The sequence below is a fragment of the Anomaloglossus baeobatrachus genome, unplaced genomic scaffold, assembly GCF_048569485.1.
Source record: "Anomaloglossus baeobatrachus isolate aAnoBae1 unplaced genomic scaffold, aAnoBae1.hap1 Scaffold_692, whole genome shotgun sequence".
Classification (NCBI taxonomy): domain Eukaryota; kingdom Metazoa; phylum Chordata; class Amphibia; order Anura; family Aromobatidae; genus Anomaloglossus; species Anomaloglossus baeobatrachus.
This window is the reverse complement of record NW_027445066.1, coordinates 49,327-72,332: the sequence shown is the minus strand read 5'-3', so window position 1 is coordinate 72,332 and position 23,006 is coordinate 49,327. Positions and strand designations below refer to the sequence as shown.

Sequence of the window (23,006 nt, the reverse complement as noted above, 5' to 3'; positions counted from 1 at the left end):
CCGGTGATCGGTGAGTATGAAGCGGAGAGAGACAGACAAAGACAGACAGAAAGACAGAGAGGAAGAGACAGACAGAGACACTGGCACCACATAATCCCTCCAGCACTGATTTTGTCAATCTGGACATATCTTGTGTGCGGAATTATTAGGCAGATGAGTATTTTGATCACATGATACTTATTATACATGTCGTCCTACTCCAAACTGTATAGGCTGAGAGCCAACTACCAATGAAGTAACTCCGGTGCTGTGCCTCTCTGTAATGAGGAGGGTGCGGTGTAATGACACAACACCCTATATAAGGGGTGCGCAATTATTAGGCAACTTCCTTTCCTTTGGCAAAATGGGTCAGAAGAGAGATTTGACGGGCTCTGAAAAGTCCATATTGTGAGATGTCTTGCAGAGGGATGCAGCAGTCTAGAAATTGTCAAACTTTTGAAGAGTGATCACCGAACAATCAAGCGTTTCATGGCAAATAGCCAACAGGGTCGCAAGCAGCGTGCTGGGCAAAAAAGCCGCAAAATAACTGCCCATGAATTGAGGAAAATCAAGCGTGAAGCCGCCAAGATGCCATTTGCCACCGGTTTGTCCATATTTCAGAGCTGCAACGTTACTGGAGTATCAAAAAGCACAAGGTGTGCCATACTCCGGGACAGGCCAAGGTAAGGAAGGCTGAAAACCACCACCTCTGACCAAGAGACATAAGATAAAACCTCAAGACTGGGCCAAGAGATATCTGAAGACTGATTCTTCACAGGTTTTCTGCACTGATGAAATGAGAGTGACTCTTGATGGGCAGATGGATGGGCCAGAGGCTGGATCAGTAAAGGGCAGAGAGCTCCACTCCGACTCAGACACCAGCGAGGTGGAGGTGGGCACTGGTATGGGCTGGGATCATCAAAGATCAACTTGTGGGAGCTTTTCGGGTTGAGGATGGAGGAAGCTCAACTCCCAGACCTACTGCCAGTTTCTGGAAGACTTCTTCAGGCAGTGGTACAGGAAGAAGTCGGTATCGCTCAAGAAAAACATGATTTTCATGCAGGACAATGCTCCATCACATGCATCCAACTACTCCACAGCGTGGCTGGCCAGTAAAGGTCTAAAAGATGAAAAAATAATGACATGGCCCCCTTGTTCCCCTGATCTGAACCCCATAGAGAACCTGTGGTCCCTCATAAAATGTGAGATCTACAGGGAGGGAAAACAGTCCACCTCTGGGAGCAGTGTCTGGAGGCTGTGGTGTCTGGAGGCTCCGGAGTCTGGAGGCTGTGGTGTGTGGAGGCTGTGGTAACTGGAGACTGTGGTAGCTGGAGGCTGTGGTGTCTGGAGGCTGCGGAGTCTGGAGGCTGCGGTGTGTGGAGCCTGCGGTGTGTGGAGTCTGGAGGCTGTGGAGTCTGGAGGCTGTGGAGTCTGGAGGCTGTGGAGGCTGGAGGCTGTGGTGGCTGGAGGCTGTGGAGTCTGGAGGCTGTGGAGGCTGGAGGCTGTGGAGGCTGGAGGCTGCGGAGTCTGGAGGCTGCGGAGTCTGGAGGCTGCGGTGTGTGGAGTCTGGAGGCTGTGGAGTCTGGAGGCTGTGGAGTCTGGAGGCTGTGGAGTCTGGAGGCTGTGGTGGCTGCTGCACACAATGTTGACCGTAAACAGATCAAGCAATGACAGAATCTATGGATGGAGGCTGCTGAGGGTCATCAGAAAGAAAGGGGGAGATATTGGGCACTCATTTCTTTGGGTTTTGTTTTTGCAGTCAGGAATGTTTATTTCTACATTTTGTGCAGTTAGGCCCTGTGCGCACTTACCGGATTTTGCCGCGGATTTCCTGCAGAAAATGTTCATAACATTCATAGCAGTGAATCACCAGCAAAACCTATGGGGAAAAAAAAATCCTGTGCGCACTGGGCGGATTTTGACAGCTGCATGTTTTGCTGCAGGATTCCCGCAGCAAAAACAATTGCATGTCACTTCTTTTCCGCACATCGCTGCGGGATTTCACTCCATTGACTGCCATGTAATCTTATAATCCCGCAGGGAATAACGCAGGCAGCAAATTCTGTGCGGTTCACTGCGTTTTCCTGCGTTATTCCCTGCGGTATTTCGCGGTTTACCTCCGGTAATGTGCATCGCTGCCTGCGGTTTGCAGGGAAGTGATGTCATTACAGGAAGAGGAAGCCGTGCAGAGAGTAAACACACACACACAGACACACTCACACACACACACACACACACACACACACACAGACATAGAACACAGACACATCACACTCACACACACACACACACACACACACAGACATAGAACACAGACACATCACACTCACACACACACACACACACACACAGACATAGAACACTGACACATCACACACACACACACAGACATAGAACACAGACACATCACACTCACACACACAGACATCACAGACATAGAACACAGACACATCACACTCACACACACAGAGACATAGAACACAGACACATCACACTCACACACAGAGACATAGAACACAGACACATCACACTCACACAGAGACATAGAACACAGACACATCACACTCACACACAGAGACATAGAACACAGACACATCACACTCACACACAGAGACATAGAACACAGACACATCACACTCACACACACAGAGACATAGAACACAGACACATCACACTCACACACACAGAGACATAGAACACAGACACATCACACTCACACACACAGAGACATAGAACACAGACACATCACACTCACACACAGAGACATAGAACACAGACACATCACACTCACACACACAGAGACATAGAACACAGACACATCACACTCACACACAGAGACATAGAACACAGACACATCACACTCACACACACACAGAGACATAGAACACAGACACATCACACACACACACAGAAACATAGAACACAGACACATCACACTCACACACAGAGACATAGAACACAGACACATCACACTCACACACAGAGACATAGAACACAGACACATCACACTCACACACACAGAGACATAGAACACAGACACATCACACTCACACACAGAGACATAGAACACAGACACATCACACTCACACACACACAGAGACATAGAACACAGACACATCACACACACACACAGAGACATAGAACACAGACACATCACACACACACAGAGACATAGAACACAGACACATCACACTCACACACACACAGAGACATAGAACACAGACACATCACACTCACACACACACACAGAGACATAGAACACAGACACATCACACTCACACACACAGAGACATAGAACACAGACACATCACACTCACACACACAGAGACATAGAACACAGACACATCACACTCACACACACACAGAAACATAGAACACAGACACATCACACTCACACACAGAGACATAGAACACAGACACATCACACTCACACACAGAGACATAGAACACAGACACATCACACACACACACACAGAGACATAGAACACAGACACATCACACTCACACACACACACACAGAGACATAGAACACAGACACATCACACTCACACACACAGAGACATAGAACACAGACACATCACACTCACACACACAGAGACATAGAACACAGACACATCACACTCACACACACACACAGAGACATAGGACACAGACACATCACACTCACACACACAGACATAGAACACAGACACATCACACTCACACACACACACACACACACACACACAGAGACATAGAACACAGACAGACAGATCACACACAGAGACATAGAACACAGACACATCACACTCACTCACACACACAGAGACATAGAACACAGACACATCACACTCACACACAGAGACATAGAACACAGACACATCACACACACACACACACAGAGACATAGAACACAGACACATCACACTCACACACAGAGACATAGAACACAGACACATCACACACACACACACAGAGACATAGAACACAGACACATCACACTCACACACACACAGAGACATAGAACACAGACACATCACACACACACAGAGACATAGAACACAGACACATCACACTCACACACACACAGAGACATAGAACACAGACACATCACACTCACACACACACACAGAGACATAGAACACAGACACATCACACTCACACACACAGAGACATAGAACACAGACACATCACACTCACACACACAGAGACATAGAACACAGACACATCACACTCACACACAGAGACATAGAACACAGACACATCACACACACACACACAGAGACATAGAACACAGACACATCACACTCACACACACACACAGAGACATAGAACACAGACACATCACACTCACACACACAGAGACATAGAACACAGACACATCACACACACACACACACAGAGACATAGAACACAGACACATCACACTCACACACACAGACATAGAACACAGACACATCACACTCACACACACACACACACACACACACAGAGACATAGAACACAGACAGACAGATCACACACAGAGACATAGAACACAGACACATCACACTCACACACAGAGACATAGAACACTGACACATCACACTCACACACACACACACAGAGACATAGAACACAGACAGACAGATCACACACAGATCACACACAGACATCACAGACATAGAACACAGACACATAGAACACACCTAGAAAGCAAACAAATATAGGAAAAAAAAGAAGGGAATTTTGTTACTTACCGTAAATTCCTTTTCTTCTAGCTCCTATTGGGAGACCCAGACGATTGGGTGTATAGCTACTGCCTCCGGAGGCCACACAAAGCATTACACTAAAAAGTGTAAGGCCCCTCCCCTTCTGGCTATACACCCCCAGTGGGATCACTGGCTCACCAGTTTTAGTGCAAAAGCAAGAAGGAGGAAAGCCAATAACTTGGTTAAACAAATTCACTCCGAGTAACATCGGAGAACTGAAAAACCGTTCAACATGAACAACATGTGTACCCGAAAAAACCCAAAAATCCCGAAGGACAACAGGGCGGGTGCTGGGTCTCCCAATAGGAGCTAGAAGAAAAGGAATTTACGGTAAGTAACAAAATTCCCTTCTTCTTCGGCGCTCCATTGGGAGACCCAGACGATTGGGACGTCCAAAAGCTGTCCCTGGGTGGGTAAAGAAATACCTCATGTTAGAGCTGCGAAGACAGCCCTCCCCTACGGGGAGGCAACTGCCGCCTGCAGGACTCTTCTACCTAGGCTGGCGTCCGCCGAAGCATAGGTATGCACCTGATAATGTTTGGTGAAAGTGTGCAGACTCGACCAGGTAGCTGCCTGGCACACCTGTTGAGCCGTAGCCTGGTGTCGCAATGCCCAGGACGCACCCACGGCTCTGGTAGAATGGGCCTTCAGCCCTGATGGAACCGGAAGCCCAGCAGAACGGTAGGCTTCAAGAATTGGTTCTTTGATCCATCGAGCCAGGGTGGCCTTAGAAGCCTGCGACCCTTTGCGCTTACCAGCGACAAGGACAAAGAGTGCATCCGAACGGCGCAGGGGCGCCGTGCGGGAAATGTAGATTCTGAGTGCTCTCACCAGATCTAACAAATGTAAATCCTTCTCATACCGATGAACTGCATGAGGACAAAACGAAGGCAAAGAGATATCCTGATTAAGATGAAAAGAGGATACCACCTTCGGGAGAAACTCCTGAATGGGGCGCAGCACTACCTTGTCCTGGTGGAAGACCAGGAAGGGAGCATTGGATGACAGCGCTGCCAGCTCAGACACTCTCCGAAGAGATGTGATCGCTACCAGAAAAACCACTTTCTGTGATAGTCTAGAAATTGAAACCTCCCTCAGAGGCTCGAAGGGCGGCTTCTGGAGGGCAACTAGTACCCTGTTCAGATCCCATGGATCTAACGGCCGCTTGTACGGGGGTGCAATATGACAAACCCCCTGCAGGAACGTGCGCACCTTAGGAAGTCGTGCTAGACGCTTCTGAAAAAAGACGGATAGCGCCGAGACTTGCCCTTTAAGGGAGCCGAGCGACAAACCTTTTTCTAACCCAGATTGCAGGAAAGAAAGAAAGGTAGGCAATGCAAATGGCCAGGGAGACACTCCCTGAGCAGAGCACCAGGATAAGAATATCCTCCACGTTCTGTGGTAGATCTTAGCGGACGTGGGCTTCCTAGCCTGTCTCATGGTGGCAACGACCCCTTGGGATAATCCTGAAGACCCTAGGATCCAGGACTCAATGGCCACACAGTCAGGTTCAGGGCCGCAGAATTCCGATGGAAAAACGGCCCTAGGGACAGTAAGTCTGGTCGGTCTGGTAGTGCCCACGGTTGGCCGACCGTGAGATGCCACAGATCCGGATACCACGCCCTCCTTGGCCAGTCTGGGGCGACGAGTATGACGCGGCTGCAGTCGGATCTGATCTTGCGTAACACTCTGGGCAAGAGTGCCAGAGGTGGAAAAGCATAAGGGAGCCGGAACTGCGACCAATCTTGCACTAAGGCGTCTGCCGCCAGAGCTCTGTGATCGCGGGACCGTGCTATGAAGGTTGGGACCTTGTTGTTGTGCCTGGACGCCATTAGGTCGACGTCCGGCCTTCCCCAGCGGCTACAGATTTCCTGAAACACGTCCGGGTGAAGGGACCATTCTCCTGCGTCCATGCCCTGGCGGCTGAGGAAGTCTGCTTCCCAGTTTTCTACGCCGGGGATGTGAACTGCAGATACGGTGGAGGCCGTGGCTTCCACCCACATCATAATCCGCCGGACTTCCTGGAAGGCTTGCCGACTGCGTGTCCCCCCTTGGTGATTGATGTATGCCACCGCTGTGGAGTTGTCCGATTGAATTCGGATCTGCTTCCCTTCCAGCCACTGTTGGAAGGCTAGTAGGGCAAGATACACTGCTCTGATTTCCAGAACATTGATCTGAAGGGTGGACTCCTGCTGAGTCCACGTACCCTGAGCCCTGTGGTGGAGAAACACTGCTCCCCACCCTGACAGACTTGCGTCTGTCGTGACTACCGCCCAAGACGGTGGTAGGAAGGATCTTCCCTGTGATAATGAGGTGGGAAGAAGCCACCATTGCAGAGAGTCCTTGGCCGTCTGTGAAAGGGATACTTTCCTGTTCAGGGATGTTGACTTCCCGTCCCATTGGCGGAGAATGTCCCAATAAAGAGGACGCAGATGAAACTGCGCAAACGGAACCGCCTCCATTGCCGCCACCATCTTCCCGAGGAAGTGCATGAGGCGTCTTAAGGAGTGCGACTGACCGTGACGGAGAGTCTGCACCCCGGTCTGTAGTGACCGCTGCTTGTCCAGCGGAAGCTTCACTAGCGCTGAGAGGGTATGAAACTCCATGCCAAGATACGTTAGTGATTGGGTCGGTGACAGGTTTGACTTTGAGAAGTTGATGATCCACCCGAACGTCTGGAGAGTCTCCAGCGCAACATTCAGGCTGAGTTGGCATGCCTCTTGAGAGGGTGCCTTGACAAGTAGATCGTCCAAGTAAGGGATCACAGAGTGTCCCTGTGAGTGCAAGACTGCTACCACTGCCGCCATGACCTTGGTGAACACCCGTGGGGCTGTCGCCAGACCAAATGGCAGAGCTACGAACTGGAGATGTTCGTCTCCTATCACAAAACGTAGAAAACGTTGGTGCTCTGTAGCAATCGGCACGTGGAGATAAGCATCTTTGATGTCTATTGATGCTAGGAAATTTCCTTGAGACATTGAGGCAATGACGGAGCGGAGGGTTTCATCCGGAACCGCCTGGCCTCCACGTGCTTGTTGAGCAGTTTTGGGTCCAGAACGGAACGGAAAGAGCCGTCCTTTTTTGGCACCACAACCAGATTGGAGGAAAACCGTGTCTTGTTCCTGAAGAGGAACAGGGATTACCACTCCTTCTGCCTGCAGAAGAGCATCGGCTCGGTGGGGAGGTGGGGACGTTCTGAAGAATCGAGTCGGAGGACGAGAACAGAACTCTGTCCTGTGCACGTGGGCACAATGTCCCTCACCCACCGGTCTGTGACCTGTGGCAGCTAAATGTCGCCAAAGGCGAGCGAGTCTGCCATCAACCGCGGATGCGGAGAGATGAGAGAGCTGAGAGTCATGAGGAGACCGCCTTGGTAGCGGTTCCTCCGGCTGCCTTCCTTGGGCGTGATTGAGCCCCCGGAAGCTGAGCCCCTCTGAGGCTTTTCAGCTCTTTTGGACGAGGACAATTGGGACCTGCCCGAGCTTGGGAAGGACCGAAACCTCGACTGTCCTTCCAGGACAGCATTAATAGGGTAAGTCGCAATGCAGACATTGCGAGGTTACGGACGCCCCTGCGGCACAAATGTACATATGCTCAAGACCAGCTGTGCAAGAACAGCTGAAAAGCTTAGGGTGCCCATACGGCTGTAAATGCCGGAGCAACCGACACGCCGATAGCCTCATAGACAGATTTCAACCAGAGTCCATCTGTCTAGCATCTTCAAGTGAAGTCCCATCTCCACTGCAACTATGCTCTAGCCGCAAGCCTGGAGATTGGAGAATCCAGCTTTGGACCCTGTGTCCCGCGCTTGACCACGTCAGGGGGAAAAGGATAACGTGTATCCTTAATACGTTTGGAGAAAACGCTTATCTGGTAAGCGTGGTGTTCCTGGACTGCTTCTCTGAAGTCAGCGTGGCCAGAAAAATACTCAATATACGTTTGAGCTACTGAAATGGGACTTCTCCTGCTGTGAAGCTGACTCCTCCGCTGGGGGAGCTGAGGGAGAAAGATCCAACATTCCATTGATGGACGCTATAGGATCATTCCTTATGGCGTCACCATCCGGTGTATCCGGATTGAGAGCGGTGTCAGGATCAAAGTCCTGATGAGCTACGTCTGCCTCATCATACAGAGAGCCTCCTGGGACCCCCCCCGGAGCACCGATTTTATTCCAAATGAGGGTGGCCAGGGAGCAATGATCCAGATTGCCCATGGCCTGTCCGGACTGCAAGTCTCTATCCCATTGCAACTCCATCCCTGTCCTTGGACAGGGTTGACAGGTGGTTCCTTTGGCCACGTCTAATAGAGACCCCGGCTGACCAAGTGCTACAGGGGAGCATTGCACACAATGGGGTTCAGTGCCGTGGAACAGTATCACATGCAGTAAAAACAGCATCGAAAGCCTGTGTTGCATATATGCTGCTGCCGGCTAGCCATCTAGGATATAGAGCCAAGAATGGCGACCGTACAGTGCAATGTATAGCTACAAATGAACACCGCAGCACATGCAATACAAGCAGCATAGAAAGCCTGTGCCTTGGCACCCCTGCTTTTCTGCTGCTGTAGACTAGCCATCTAGGGGAATATAGCCCAGAATAGCGACCATACAGTGCAATGTATAGCATACAAGCATAAGTACAAATGAACACTGCAACCCCTGCAATACAAGCAGCATAGAAAAAACCTGTGCCTCAGCACCCCTGCTTTTCTGCTGCTGTAGTCTAGTCATTCTAGGCGAAAATAGCCCAGACTAGCGACCGTACAGTGCAGTGTATAGCATACAAGCATAAATACACATGAACACTTCAGTACATGCAATACAAGCAGCATGGAAAGCCTGTGCCTTAGCACCCCTGCTTTCCTGCTGCTGATGTGTCGCCATCTAAGAGGGCATATAGCCAAAAATAGCGACCTATGCAGTGTAAGCATAAAATACAAATGGACAACTGCGGTATTTAGTGGGGTCAGCACTCCAGGTGCCGCTTACCGCCCGCCTATAAGCGGGTGTGTGGTCGCCCTAGTCCTGTGCCTGGTTGCCCAGAGTCCGATCTCTCAGCTCGGGCTGCAGGAATGGCTGCCGGCGTCTTCTCCAGCTCGTGTGGGTAGGGGCGGGCCGTGGGCGTGCCCCCAAGTCAGAGCGGGAAACCGGCGTCCCACAGTGTCCAGTGAGAGGGCTGGAGCATGTAAATAAGGCTCCAGCCCTCGGCGCTGCTGATTGTACAGCGTCTCTCCCCTACCCTGATTGACAGGGTGGGGGCGGGAACGAAGCGGAGCTAGGCCGCAAAAGCCGGGGACTGGATTTATGAGCGCCGCCGCCGTAAAAGCGCGGTCGGCGCTAAGTCCCCGGCGCACTACAAGTCCCAGCCGCGCCGCCGCTCCCGGAGCGTCCGGCGCGGTAGTTCCCCATACATAAAGTCACTCAGCTAGGCTGCAGTGACTGTAACCCTTTACTGTCCCCGGCGCACTAGCACACCCAGCAAGTCTGGAGTGTGCTGTGCCTGTGTGTACGGGGACACAGAGTACCTGAATGGTGCAGGGCCATGTCCCTGAACGGTACCCAGCTCCGTATCCAGCAGGTTCAATGGGTCTGTGGATGGAGCCCGGCCTCAGGGCTTTGGGGCCGGTAAGATCCCACTTCCTCAGAGCCCCTCAGGGGGATGGGGAAGGAAAAACAGCATGTGGGCTCCAGCCGCCGTACCAGCAATAGGTACCTCAACCTTACAAACCACCAGCGGGGTGAGAAGGGAGCATGCTGGGGGCCCTATATGGGCCCTCTTTTCTTCCATCCGATATAGTCAGCAGCTACTGCTGACTAAACAGTGGAGCTATGCGTGGATGTCTGACCTCCTTCGCACAAAGCAGAAAACTGGTGAGCCAGTGATCCCACTGGGGGTGTATAGCCAGAAGGGGAGGGGCCTTACACTTTTTAGTGTAATGCTTTGTGTGGCCTCCGGAGGCAGTAGCTATACACCCAATCGTCTGGGTCTCCCAATGGAGCGCCGAAGAAAGAAGGGAATTTTGTTACTTACCGTAAATTCCTTTTCTTCTAGCTCTTATTGGGAGACCCAGACGATTGGGTATAGCTACTGCCCTCTGGAGGCCACACAAAGCACTACATCAAAAGTGCAAGGCCCCTCCCCCTCTGGCTATACCCCCCCCGTGGTATCACGGGTTCTCCAGTTTTAGTGCCAAAGCAAGAAGGAGGAAGCCAATAACTGGTTTAAACAAATTAACTCCGAATAACATCGGAGAACTGAAAAACCGTTCAACATGAACAACATGTGTACCCGCAAACAACAAAAAAAACATCCCGAAGGACAACAGGGCGGGTGCTGGGTCTCCCAATAAGAGCTAGAAGAAAAGGAATTTACGGTAAGTAACAAAATTCCCTTCTTCTTCAGCGCTCTATTGGGAGACCCAGACGATTGGGACGTCCAAAAGCTGTCCCTGGGTGGGTAAAGAAATACCTCATGTTAGAGCTGCAAAACAGCCCTCCCCTACGGGGGTGTCACTGCCGCCTGCAGGACTCTTCTACCTAAGCTGGCATCCGCCGAAGCATAGGTATGCACCTGATAATGCTTGGTGAAAGTGTGCAGACTGGACCAGGTAGCTGCCTGGCACACCTGTTGAGCCGAAGCCTGGTGACGTAATGCCCAGGACGCACCCACGGCTCTGGTTGAGTGGGCTTTTAGCCCTGAAGGAACCGGAAGCCCCGCAGAACGGTAGGCCTCTAGAATTGGTTCTTTGATCCATCGAGCCAGGGTGGCTTTAGAAGCCTGCAACCCCTTGCGCGGACCAGCGACAAGGACAAAAAGTGCATCGGCACGGCGCATGGGCGCCGTGCGGGAAATGTAGATTCTGAGTGCTCTCACCAAATCTAGCAAACGTAAATCATTCTCATACCGGTGAACCGGATGAGTGCAAAAAGACGGTAAGGAGATATCCTGATTAAGATGAAACGAGGATACGACCTTAGGGAGAAACTCCGGAATGGGGCGCAGCACTACCTTGTCCTGGTGAAACACCAGGAAGGGAGCCTTGGATGACCGAGCTGCCAGCTCAGACACTCGCCGAAGCGATGTGATCGCAACGAGAAACGCCACCTTCTGTGACAGGCGAGAAAAAGAAACTTCCTTCAGAGTCTCGAAAGGCGGCTTCTGGAGAGCAACTAGAACCCTGTTCAGATCCCATGGATCTAACGGCCGCTTGTACGGGGGTACGATATGACAAACCCCCTGCGGGAACGTGCACACCTTAGAAAGACGTGCTAGCCGCTTCTGAAAAAACACGGATAGTGCTGAGACTTGCCCTTTGAGGGAGTCGAGCGACGAGCCCTTTTCTGACTCCTATTGTAGGAAGGAAAGAAAAGTAGGCAATGCAAATGGCCAGGGAGACACTCCCTGAGTAGAGCACCAGAATAAGAAAATCTTCCACGTTCTGTGGTATATCTTAGCAGACGTGGGCTTCCTAGCCAGTCTCATGGTGGCAACGACCCCTTGGGATAATCCTGAAGACGCTAGGATCCAGGACACAAAAGCCACCCAGTCAGGTTCAGGGCCGCAGAATTCCGATGGAGAAAACGGCCCTTGGGACAGTAAGTCTGGTCGGTCTGGTAGTGACCACGGTCGGCCGACCGTGAGATGCCACAGATCCGGGTACCACGATCTCCTCGGCCAGTCTGGTGCGACGAGTATGACGCGGCTGCAATCGGATCTGATTTTTGCGCAGTACTCTGGGCAAGAGTGCCAGAGGTGGAAACACATATGTGAGCCGGAACTGCGACCAATCTTGCACTAAGGCGTCTGCCGCCAGAGCTCTGTGATCGCGCGATCGTGCCATAAATGCCGGGACCTTGTTGGTGTGCCGAGACGCCATTAGGTCGACGTCCGGCACCCCCCAGCGGCAACAGATTTCCTGAAACACGTCCGAGTGAAGGGACCATTCCCCCGCGTCCATACCCTGGCGACTGAGGAAGTCTGCTTCCCAGTTTTCTACGCCCGGGATGTGAACTGCGGATATGGTGGATGCTGTGTCCTCCACCCACATGAGGATTCGCCGGACTTCCTGGAAGGCTTGCTGACTGCGCGCCCCTTCTTGGTGGTTGATGTATGCCACCGCTGTGGAGATGTCCGACTGGATTCGGATCTGCTCTCTTTCTAGCCACTTCTGGAAGGCTAATAGGGTAAGATACCCTGCCCCGATTTGAACATCGATCTGAAGGGTGGACTCCTGCTGAGGCCACGTCCCCTGAGCCATGTGGCGGAGACAAACTGCTCCCCACCCTGACAGACTCGTATCTGTCGTGACCAGTGCCCAGGATGGGGGCTATGGCCACTATAGCAGAGAGTCCTCGGCCGTCTGGGAAAGGGAGACTTCCCTGTCCAGGGAGGTTGACTGCCCGTCCCATTGGCGGAGAATGTCCCATTGCCGTTGGCGCAGATGAAACTGCGCAAAGAGAACTGCCTCGATGGCTGCCACCATCTTCCTTAGGAAGTGCATGAGGCGCCTTAAGGGGTGCGACTGGCCTTGAAGGAGAGACTGCACCTCTGTCTGCAGTGAACGCTGCTTGTTCAGCGGAAGCTTCACTATTGCTGATAGAGTATGAAACTCCATGCCGAGATACGTTAGTGATTGAGTCGGAGACAGATTTGACCTTGCCAAATTGATGATCCACCCGAAAGTCTGGAGAGTCTCCAGCGTAACATTCAGGCTGCGTTGGCATGCCTCGAGGGAGGGTGCTTTGACGAGTAGATCGTCCAAGTATGGAATCACCGGGTGTCCCTGAAAGTGCAAGACTGCTACCACTGCTGCCATGACCTTGGTGAACACCCATGGGGCTGTCGCCAGACTGAATGGCAGAGCTACGAACTGCAGATGTTCGTCTCCTATCACAAAACGTAGAAAACGTTGGTGCTCCGTAGCAATTGGCACGTAGAGATAGGCATCTTTGATGTCTGTTGAGGCAAGGAAGTCTCCTCGAGACATTGAGGTAATGACGGATCGGAGGGATCCCATCCGGAACCGCCTGGAGTTCGCATGCTCGTTGAGCAGTGTCAGGACCAGAACGGGACGGAAGGAACCGTCCTTTTTTGGAGCCACAAAGAGATTGGAGTACAAACCCTCGCCCTCGTTCCTGAGGGGGGACAGGGATCACCACTCCTTCTGCTCTTAGAGCATCCACCGCCTGCAGCAGGGAAATGGAGTCGGAGGACGAGATTAGAACACTGTCCTGTGCACGTGAGCACAATGTTCGCCACCCACCGGTCTGTGACCTGTGGCAGCTAAATGTCGCCAAAGGCGGGGGGTTCTGCCATCAACCGCGGATGCGGAGAGAGAGAGAGAACTGAGAGTCCTGAGGAGACCGCCTTGTAGCGGTTCCTCCGACTGCCTTCCTTGGGCGTGATTGAGCCCGGCCGGAATCTGAGCCCGTCTGAGGTTTAGTAGCCCTTTTGCCCGAGGACAATTGGGACCTACCGGAGCTTGGGAAGGACCGAAACCTCGACTGTACTTTTAGGACAGTATTAACAGGGTAAGTCGCAGTGCAGACATTGCGGGTTACGGACGCCTCTGCGGTACAGATGTCCCTGTGCTCAAGGCCAGCTGCGCAAGAACAGCTGAAAAGGTTAGGTTGCCTATACGGCTGTGGATGCCGGAGCAACCGACACGCCGATAGCTTCCTAGACAGATTTCAACCAGAGTCCATCTGTCTGTGACTGGCGTCTTTAAGTGAAGCCCCATCTCCAGTGCAACTATGTCTCTAGACGCAAGCCTGGAGATTGGAGAATCCACCTTTGGACCCTGGGTCCAGCACTGACCGCGTCAGGGGAAAAGGGATAACGTGTATCCTAAAAACGTTTGGAGAAGACGCTTATCTGGTAAGCGTGGTGTTCCTGGACTGCTTCTCTGAAGTCAGCGTGGCCAGAAAAATACTCAACATCTGTGTGAGATACTGAAAAAGGGACTTCTCCTGTTCGTCTCCTATCTCCACTGGGGGAGCTGAGGGAGAAAGATCCAACCTTCCATTGATGGACGGTATAGGATCATTCCGTATGGCGTTACCACCCGGTGTATCCGGATCGATAGCTATGTCAGTATCAAAGCCCTGAAGAGCTGCCTTTTGGTCAAGTAGATTGCCCATGGCCTGTCTGGACTGCAAGTCTCTATATTATGACTACTCCGTCCCTGTCCATGGACAGGGTTGACAGGTGGTTTCTTTGGCCACAACTAGTAGAGACCCAGGCAGACGAAGTGCTAGAGACCCCGGCACGTGCTACGGGGGAGCATGCACACAATGGGACGGTGTCATGAACAGCATCCCATGTAGTAAAAACAGCACTGAAAATCTGTGTTGCTGTTTTGCCGCTGCCGACTAGCTATCTAGAATTATATAGCCAAGATTGGTGACCGTACAGTGCAATGTATAGCATACAGGCATAAAGTCCAAATGACCACTGCAGCACAAGCAATACAAGCAGCATAGAAGCCTGTGCCCTGGCACCCCTGCTCTTCTGCTGCTGTATACTAGTCATCTAGGGGAATATAGCCAAGAGTGACCCTACAGTGCAATGTATAGCATACAAGCACAAGTACAAATGAACACTGCAGCACATGCAATACAAGCAGCATAGAAGCCTGTGCCCTGGCACCTCTGCTCTTCTGCTGCTGTAGACAAGTCATCTAGGGGAATATGGCCCAGAAGAGTGACCATACAGTGCAATGTATAGCATACAAGCACAAGTACAAATGCACACTGCAGCCCATGCAATACAAGCAGCATAGAAAAAAACCTGTGCCCCAGCACCCTTGGTTTTCTGCTGCTGTAGTCTAGCCATTCCAGGAGAATATAGCTAAGACTAGCGACTGTACAGTGCAATGTATAACACATAAACACAAATGAACACCTCAGTCGTGCAATACAAGCAGCCTAGAAAGCCTGTGCTCTAGCACACCTGCTTTCCTGCTGCTAATGTGTCGCTCCCCAAGCGGGCATATAGCGACCTATGTAGTTAAAAACAACACATGTATACACTGCAGTTATCTGTGGACAGCACTATGTGTGCCTCTTACCGCCCGCCTATAAGCGGGTGTATGATCGCCACCTCGCCCTGCCTGGTTGCTGAAAATCCGAGCTCGGACTTCAGTAATGGCTGCCGGCTTCTTCCCCAGCTCATGTGAGGAGGGGCGGGCCGTGGGCGTGCCCCCAAGGCAGAGCGGGAATCCGGCGCCCGACAGTGTGCAGTGAGAGGGCTGGAGCATGTAAAAAGGCTCCAGCCCTCGGCGCTGCTGATTGCTCAGCGCCTGTCCCCTTCCCTGAGTGACAGGGAGGGGGCGGGAACGAAGCGGCACTAGGCCGCAGAAGCCGGGGACTGGATTTATAAGCGCCGCCGCCGTAAAAGCGCGGTCGGCGCCCAGTCCCTGGCGAACTACAAGTCCCAGCCGCGCCGCCGCTCCCGGAGCGTCCGGCGCGGTAGTTCCCAAAACACAAAGTCACTCAGCAAAGCTGCAGTGACTGTAACCCATTACTGTCCCCGGCGCACTAGCACACCCAGCAAGTCTGGAGTGTGCTGTGCCTGTGTGTACGGGGACACAGAGTACCTGTAATGGTGCAGGGCCATGTCCCTGAACGGTACTCCAGCTCCGTATCCAGCAGGTTCAAATGGGTCTGTGGATGGAGCCCGGCGTCAGAGCTTTGAGGCCGGCAGGATCCCACTTCCACAGAGCCCCTCAGGGGGATGTGGAAGGAAAGCAGCATGTGGGCTCCAGCCTCCGTACCAGCAATAGGTACCTCAACCTTACAACACCATCCAGGGGTGAGAAGGGAGCATGCTGGGGACACTATATGTGTCCTCTTTTCTTCCATCCGAAATAGTCAGCAGCTACTGCTGACTAAAATCTGTGGAGCTATGCGTGGATGTCTGACCTCCTTCGCACACAAAGCTAAAACTGGAGAACCCGTGATACCACGGGGGGGGTATAGCCAGAGGGGGAGGGGCCTTGCACTTTTGATGTAGTGCTTTGTGTGGCCTCCAGAGGGCAGTAGCTATACCCAATCGTCTGGGTCTCCCAATAGAGCGCTGAAGAAAACCATGTGGGCTCCGCTGCATATTTACCGTCCAGCCGAGGTAAGCACACAGCAGCGGCCCGGTATTCTCAGGCTGGGGAGGGAGAGGGGCAGGGTTAATGTCCCCCACCTTCCGCAGCCGAGAATATCAGCTGCAGCTGCCCCGGGGACTGTCATATTCATTATGCGGCAGTACCGGAGTGTCCCCAGCTCTTCTTGTTGCCGTGATGCAGTGGCGAACCAGGTAATAAGGAGTTAATGGCGGCGGATCGCCGCCACTAAGTCCAGGCTTGATCATGGCAGCGTCTATGTGACAGCTGACATGATCAACCCGTAAGCAAAGTGAAAAGACACACACACCGAAAAATCCTTTATTTTAAATAAAACACAAATAAGCCTCGTTCACCCTCTTATTAACCCCCCCCACCCCCTAAAACAAAGCTCCGGCGTAATCCACAGGTCCTGCGCTGCTTACATCCAGCTGCGGCTGACACACAGCGCTGAATGAATGCAGCCTCGCAGCGAGACAGCAGAGGTAATTACCGGTCAATTCCCACGGCCGGTAATGTGAACTCACTACCGATTCTATTTCTCCTCTGCACTGATACACTGTAACGGACGGTCAGGCCGCACAATGTCGCTCTGCTCTTATTCTCTCCTGCACTGATACACTGTAACGGACGGTCAGGCCGCACAATGTCGCTCTGCTCTTATTCTCTCCTGCACTGATACACTGTAACGGACGATCAGGCCGCACAATGTCGCTCTGCTCTTATTCTCTCCTGCACTGATACACTGTAACGGACGGTCAGGCCGCACAATGTCGCTCTGCTCTTATTCTCTCCTGCACTGATACACTGTAACGGACGGTCAGGCCGCACAATGTCGCTCTGCCCTTATTCTCTCCTGCACTGATACACTGTAACAGACGATCAGGCCGCACAATGTCGCTCTGCCCTTATTCTCTCCTGCACTGATACACTGTAACGGACGATCAGGCCGCACAATGTCGCTCTGCCCTTATTCTCTCCTGCACTGATACACTGTAACGGACGATCAGGCCGCACAATGTCGCTCTGCCTTTATTCTCTCCTGCACTGATACACTGTAACGGACGATCAGGCCGCACAATGTCGCTCTGCCCTTATTCTCTCCTGCACTGATACACTGTAACGGACGATCAGGCCGCACAATGTCGCTCTGCTCTTATTCTCTCCTGCACTGATACACTGTAACGGACGGTCAGGCCGCACAATGTCGCTCTGCTCTTATTCTCTCCTGCACTGATACACTGTAACGGACGGTCAGGCCGCACAATGTCGCTCTGCCCTTATTCTCTCCTGCACTGATACACTGTAACAGACGATCAGGCCGCACAATGTCGCTCTGCCCTTATTCTCTCCTGCACTGATACACTGTAACGGACGATCAGGCCGCACAATGTCGCTCTGCCCTTATTCTCTCCTGCACTGATACACTGTAACGGACGATCAGGCCGCACAATGTCGCTCTGCCCTTATTCTCTCCTGCACTGATACACTGTAACGGACGATCAGGCCGCACAATGTCGCTCTGCCCTTATTCCACCTCTTCTCTCCCCAGACATTGATGAATGTGGTTTGTACCAAGGGAAATCCGGCTCCAAGCTCTGTGTGCACGAATGTGTGAACACGCCGGGGTCGTACCATTGTGTGTGTCCACGGGGGTACCTCCTGGACTCGCAGCCGAACACTTGTAAAGGTAGGAAGGTGGATGCTGTCGTTCTCGGTCGGTCCGCAGCCTCCTCACCGCATTCTCCTCTTCTCCAGATGTAGATGAATGTGTCTCCAAGGAGTCGGCCTGTCCTGGAGGAGAACAGTGTATTAATCTCTATGGTGGCTTCACCTGTGTGCGGCCCGAGTGCCCCAAAGCCAAGATGAACGCCACCTACGTCAAGGTCTCCGGCCAGTAAGTATGAGCGGAGGGTGGTGTGATGGGGCCGGAGTGTGAAGGGGCCGGAGTGTGAAGGGGCCGGAGTGTGATGGGGTCGGAGTGTGAAGGGGCCGGAGTGTGAAGGGGCCGGAGTGTGATGGGGCCGGAGTGTGAAGGGGCCGGAGTGTGAAGGGGCCGGAGTGTGAAGGGGCCGGAGTGTGAAGGGGCCGGAGTGTGAAGGGGCCGGAGTGTGAAGGGGCCGGAGTGTGAAGGGGCCGGAGTGTGAAGGGGCCGGAGTGTGATGGGGCCGGAGTGTGATGGGGCCGGAGTGTGAAGGGGCCGGAGTGTGAAGGGGCCGGAGTGTGAAGGGGCCGGAGTGTGATGGGGCCGGAGTGTGATGGGGCCGGAGTGTGATGGGGCCGGAGTGTGATGGGGCCGGAGTGTGAAGGGGCCGGAGTGTGATGGGGCCGGAGTGCGATGGGGCCGGAGTGCGATGGGGCCGGAGTGCGATGGGGCCGGAGTGCGATGGGGCCGGAGTGCGATGGGGCCGGAGTGCGAAGGGGCCAGAGTGCGAAGGGGCCAGAGTGCGATGGGGCCGGAGTGCGATGGGGCCGGAGTGCGATGGGGCCGGAGTGCGAAGGGGCCGGAGTGCGAAGGGGCCGGAGTGCGAAGGGGCCGGAGTGCGATGGGGCCGGAGTGCGAAGGGGCCGGAGTGCGAAGGGGCCGGAGTGCGAAGGGGCCGGAGTGCGATGGGGCCGGAGTGTGAAGGGGCCGGAGTGTGATGGGGCCGGAGTGTGATGGGGCCGGAGTGTGATGGGGCCGGAGTGTGATGGGGCCGGAGTGTGAAGGGGCCGGAGTGTGATGGGGCCGGAGTGTGAAGGGGCCGGAGTGTGAAGGGGCCGGAGTGTGAAGGGGCCGGAGTGTGATGGGGCCGGAGTGTGAAGGGGCCGGAGTGTGAAGGGGCCGGAGTGTGAAGGGGCCGGAGTGTGAAGGGGCCGGAGAGTGAAGGGGCCGGAGTGTGATGGGGCCGGAGTGTGATGGGGCCGGAGTGTGATGGGGCCGGAGTGTGATGGGGCCGGAGTGTGATGGGGCCGGAGTGTGATGGGGCCGGAGTGTGATGGGGCCGGAGTGTGATGGGGCCGGAGTGTGATGGGGCCGGAGTGTGATGGGGCCGGAGTGTGAAGGGGCCGGAGTGTGAAGGGGCCGGAGTGTGATGGGGCCGGAGTGACGAGGATGTGGTCGATGTGTGATGGGGCCGGAGTGACGAGGATGTGGTCGATGTGTGATGGGGCCGGAGTGACGAGGATGTGGTCGATGTGTGATGGGGCCGGTGTGACGAAGTCACCACTGGTGTGTGATGATGTCACCACCGCTGATGTGTGATGATGTCACCACCGCTGATGTGATTATGTCACCGCTGGTGTGTGAGGACGTCACCGCTGGTGTGTAATGACGTCACCGCTGGTGTGTGAGGAGGTCACCACCGCTGATGTGTGATGACGTCACCGCTGGTGTGTGATGTCACCGCTGGTGTGTGATGTCACCGCTGGTGTGTGATGTCACCGCTGGTGTGTGATGACGTCACCACCGCTGATGTGTGATGATGTCACCGCCGCTGATGATGTCACCGCTGGTGTGTAATGACGTCACCGCTGGTGTGTGATGACGTCACCGCTGGTGTGTGATGATGTCACCGCTGGTGTGTGATGATGTCAGAGTCGTCACAGCTCTGCCTGGGCGGGGGCTCACACTTCCTTCAGCGTCCCCTCCAGGCATGCCCTGGCGGCCGCTCCAGTAATGTCCCCCTCTGGGGGTAGTTATTGATGCCCGGGGCAGGGGTGACCGCGTCCTCCTCCTCGCTGCCGCCATCTGACCGCTTTTCTCTCCTGTCTCCATGCAGCCAGTGTGAGCGGACCCCCTGCCCGGTGGGAAGCAGCGGCTGCCTGGACGCCCCCCACTCAGTCTCCTTCCATTACATCCCTTTACAATCCCAGCTGCCGGTCCCCCGAGTCTTGTTCACCATGACAGCCCCCCGATCCCAGGCAGACAGCCAGCGCTTCACCCTGACAAGGGGCAAAGGGCACCGTGGCCTGGAGGTGCGACAAGCCGGCAGACACCGCGGAGAGCTGCTCCTCACCAAGTCCGTGAGCGGCCCGGCCGAGATCCAGGTGGACGTGGAGATGGCGGAGACGTCACCGCAGGGGCCGCTGGGCCGGCACATATTCACCGTCACGCTCTTCGTGTCGCAGTTCCCCTTCTAGGCGGCTGGTACGCAGAGGGTTAATCTGCACAGCGCGACTTCTGTGCTCAGCACCGCAGGGTTACACCGACACCGCCGCTCCGAGTCTGTGCTAATGTCATGGGTTTGGTAAATAAATCTGCTTCCTCCGCACAGGGCCCGACCTGCAGATTATGAGGTGTTCCCGATGTCTCGAGGGTGAGAGGCGCGGGGTGTAGGGGCCACACAAGGACAGGAGGGGCCAAACAGATCCCGCAATAACGGGACCCTGCACCCACAGCCAACGCCGAAGACAGACGGGTGCCCCCGGCCAGAACAGCGGGTGACACAGGAGCGGTGGGTGGCCACAGACAAGAGGGTGACACAAGGTCGGTGGGTGGCCACAGACCGGAAAGCGACACAGGAGCGGTGGGTGCCCCCGGCCACAGACCAGCGGGCGACACAGGAGCGCTGGGTGGCCACAGACGAGAGGGCGACACAGGAGCGCTGGGTGGCCATAGACGAGAGGGCGACACAGGAGCGCTGGGTGGCCACAGACGAGAGGGCGACACAGGAGCGCTGGGTGGCCACAGACGAGAGGGTGACACAGGAGCAGTGGGTGGCCACAGACCAGAGGGTGACACAGGAGCGCTGGGTGGCCACAGACCAGAGGGTGACACAGGAGCAGTGGGTGGCCACAGACCAGAGGGTGACACAGGAGCAGAGGGTGCCCCCGGCCACAGACCAGAGGGCAACACAGGAGCGGTGGGTGGCCACAGACCGGAGGGTGACACAAGAGCGGTGGGTGGCCACAGACCAGAGGGTGACACAGGAGCAGTGGGTGGCCACAGACCAGAGGGTGACACAGGAGCAGAGGGTGCCCCCCGGCCACAGACCAGAGGGCAACACAGGAGCGGTGGGTGGCCACAGACCGGAGGGTGACACAAGAGCGGTGAGACCACATACCAGAGGGTGACACAGGAGCAGTGGGTGGCCACAGACCAGAGGGTGACACAGGAGCAGAGGGTGCCCCCCGGCCACAGACCAGAGGGCAACACAGGAGCGGTGGGTGGCCACAGACCGGAGGGTGACACAAGAGCGGTGGGTGGCCACAGACCAGAGGGTGACACAGGAGCGGTGAATGGCCACAGACCGGAGGGTGACACAAGAGCGGTGGGTGGCCACAGACCAGAGGGTGACACAGGAGCAGTGGGTGGCCACAGACCAGAGGGTGACACAGGAGCAGAGGGTGCCCCCCGGCCACAGACCAGAGGGCAACACAGGAGCAGTGGGTGGCCACAGACCAGAGGGTGACACAGGAGCAGAGGGTGCCCCCCGGCCACAGACCAGAGGGCAACAAAGGAGCGGTGGGTGGCCACAGACCAGAGGGTGACACAGGAGCGGTGGGTGGCCACAGACCGGAGGGTGACACAAGAGCGGTGGGTGGCCACAGACCAGAGGGTGACACAGGAGCAGTGGGTGGCCACAGACCAGAGGGTGACACAGGAGCAGAGGGTGCCCCCCGGCCACAGACCAGAGGGCAACACAGGAGCGGTGGGTGGCCACAGACCGGAGGGTGACACAAGAGCGGTGAGACCACATACCAGAGGGTGACACAGGAGCAGTGGGTGGCCACAGACCAGAGGGTGACACAGGAGCAGAGGGTGCCCCCCGGCCACAGACCAGAGGGCAACACAGGAGCGGTGGGTGGCCACAGACCGGAGGGTGACACAAGAGCGGTGGGTGGCCACAGACCAGAGGGTGACACAGGAGCGGTGAATGGCCACAGACCGGAGGGTGACACAAGAGCGGTGGGTGGCCACAGACCAGAGGGTGACACAGGAGCAGTGGGTGGCCACAGACCAGAGGGTGACACAGGAGCAGAGGGTGCCCCCCGGCCACAGACCAGAGGGCAACACAGGAGCAGTGGGTGGCCACAGACCAGAGGGTGACACAGGAGCAGAGGGTGCCCCCCGGCCACAGACCAGAGGGCAACAAAGGAGCGGTGGGTGGCCACAGACCAGAGGGTGACACAGGAGCGGTAGGTGGCCACAGACAGGAGGGTAACACAGGAGCTCCCAGCCCCTCATTGTTGCGGGTGGCTCAG

At 54.8% G+C, this 23,006-nt stretch overlaps 1 protein-coding gene across 1 annotated transcript in view; it reads left to right on the top strand.

Annotated features, from left to right (window-relative positions):
* LOC142286654 (fibulin-7-like) overlaps nucleotides 1-21,073 on the top strand; it is a 33,611-nt gene extending 12,538 nt beyond the window's left edge. The window contains exons 6-8 of the mRNA XM_075333383.1: nucleotides 18,373-18,510; nucleotides 18,579-18,717; nucleotides 20,582-21,073. Coding sequence (XP_075189498.1) covers nucleotides 18,373-18,510; nucleotides 18,579-18,717; nucleotides 20,582-20,942 — 638 coding nt within the window. The 3' untranslated portion in view covers nucleotides 20,943-21,073. The remainder of the gene's footprint in view (nucleotides 1-18,372; nucleotides 18,511-18,578; nucleotides 18,718-20,581) is intronic.
* The last annotated feature ends 1,933 nt before the right edge of the window (nucleotides 21,074-23,006 follow it).